The 1,925-nt window shown below is 29.9% G+C and overlaps 1 protein-coding gene across 2 annotated transcripts in view; it reads left to right on the forward strand.

Annotated features, from left to right (window-relative positions):
* The window catches only part of LOC106468328 (UDP-N-acetylglucosamine/UDP-glucose/GDP-mannose transporter-like), a 29,651-nt gene that overhangs the window by 6,012 nt on the left and 21,714 nt on the right, over nucleotides 1-1,925 (forward strand). For both annotated transcript variants that reach the window (XM_022396665.1, XM_022396664.1), the window contains one exon: nucleotides 1,597-1,630. In XM_022396665.1, coding sequence (XP_022252373.1) covers nucleotides 1,597-1,630 — 34 coding nt within the window. The remainder of the gene's footprint in view (nucleotides 1-1,596; nucleotides 1,631-1,925) is intronic.

The following is a 1,925-nucleotide window of genomic DNA, read 5'->3' on the forward strand; positions in this document are numbered from 1 at the left end:
TAGATTGTAACATTTAGTTTAATATCTGTTTCTCAACATTAACCAGAATTAACCTGTGTAGTAGTTTAAGTTATTAAAAAGTGCCTTACTAGCATGCTATAGTGAGTTAACCTTCTAGCTCAGTTGATAAAACACTCGCATGGCACACAACATCTCTCAGGTTCAAATCTGATGTGAGGAAAAACATATTGTAAAAATAAATTACCACTCCTACTTGTGCAGCTCAGTGTACATTTGTTACTATACGTCTGACTCTCTTTATCCCAGTAGTGTTTTGTAACATTAGCATACTTTCAAAACTATGTGTGTGTGTTTATGTATATATATACATAGAGAGAGAGAGGTACTTTGTAAGTTACATTATAATTGTTGTTCAGAATCATAGATACCAAGCCATAAATGTGCAAACTTGTATGCATCAAGTCATATATACATAAACTGAGTTAGTTTCAAATTCATTAGTACAAACTTACATGCAAAACTGTGTACTATAAATTGTTTTTCAAAATCATATACACTAATTCACTTGCGATATTTTATGTTCTAAATTAACTGTATTTCTAAACTTGGAAGTTTCTTTATGAAATGAAAAACATTTATCTCAACATTAACCAGAAAGTTTTAAGGCTATAAAGAGATAGTTGTAAAAACTAATACTTAAAAAAAAAATATACTAATTAATATGCTTCTTTATGCATAAAAAGTGTACATTTTTACACTGATTCAACCTTTAAAAAACTCCTTAGGAATACCTTTACTCAGAGTGATTGGTATCTCAGAATAGCTATGATGCATGTGAGGTGATTTCATCTGTAAATATGACACCAAGAAATTGGTCATGACCTATATTTGTTACTCCAAGTATGAGATCATGCTGTGAGGTTTCCCTCCAAGGTTAACACATACATGTGGCTGATATGTAGTGTTCATTCAATTTGAAATCATTTTAAAGACAAAGGTTTCTTCCTATACTTCAAAAAATGTTATCCATAACTCAGAAAAGGAAGAATTATCGAGTTGATCTAATATATGTTTTTTTAAATGTTTCATGGTTTTTCTCTTACTCTTCAAAAAATATGATCCAAATCTTGGAAATAAGGGCAAAATTCTTAACGTTATGTTTGAATGTATAATGTAATTTTTTAATGTATTTCACATGGTGTTCGTGTATCTGAAAACTTGTAAACTAATGTAAAAGATCTTATTCAAATTATATATATAATAATGTATACAGTGTTTCCCACGAATGAGCCAGGTTATGGTGACATATCGTATTATCTAATAGATTTTGTTAAGTACAATTTGACATTACTGTGTTTGTATATATATATATATATATATTTAGAATAGAATTGTACTACACTATAATATTTTGTATTGTGAAGAATGTAAAAATTAGTCTTAGGGTCGGTTTAACATTTATATTAAGTTTATAAGAAGTCGAGACATATAAGAACATCAAATATTTTCTAGTTATTTATGTAGTAACTAAACTTTCAGTAATAGTATTCACAACAAGATAATGACATTTATGTGGCTTAAATTAGTAATATCAAATCAAAGTTGAATGAGCCTAATAATTTGATGTTATTTTAGGTTTCCATCTGCACATACCTTAGGACTTGGTCAGGTAATTAATTTTCATTGTTTTTTTTACTGGTTCTGTAAGTAAACACATTTACATTTTCTCAGTGACTTTTACCATATTACAATCAGCAAGACTAGCATATAAAACAATAAAATCCTAATACTATTAAGATGGTTTATTTTAATCATTTCTTTTGCTTTAGACCCGGCATGACCAGGTGGTTACTGAGCTCGACTCGCAATCTGCGGGTCATGGGTTCAAATCCCCGTCACACCAGACGTGCTTACCCTTTCAGCTGTGGGGCATTATAAAGTGACGGTCAATCCCACTATTTGTT

Source organism: Limulus polyphemus, unplaced genomic scaffold (genome assembly GCF_000517525.1).
Source record: "Limulus polyphemus unplaced genomic scaffold, Limulus_polyphemus-2.1.2 Scaffold2965, whole genome shotgun sequence".
In the NCBI taxonomy this organism is placed as follows: Eukaryota; Metazoa; Arthropoda; class Merostomata; order Xiphosura; family Limulidae; genus Limulus; species Limulus polyphemus.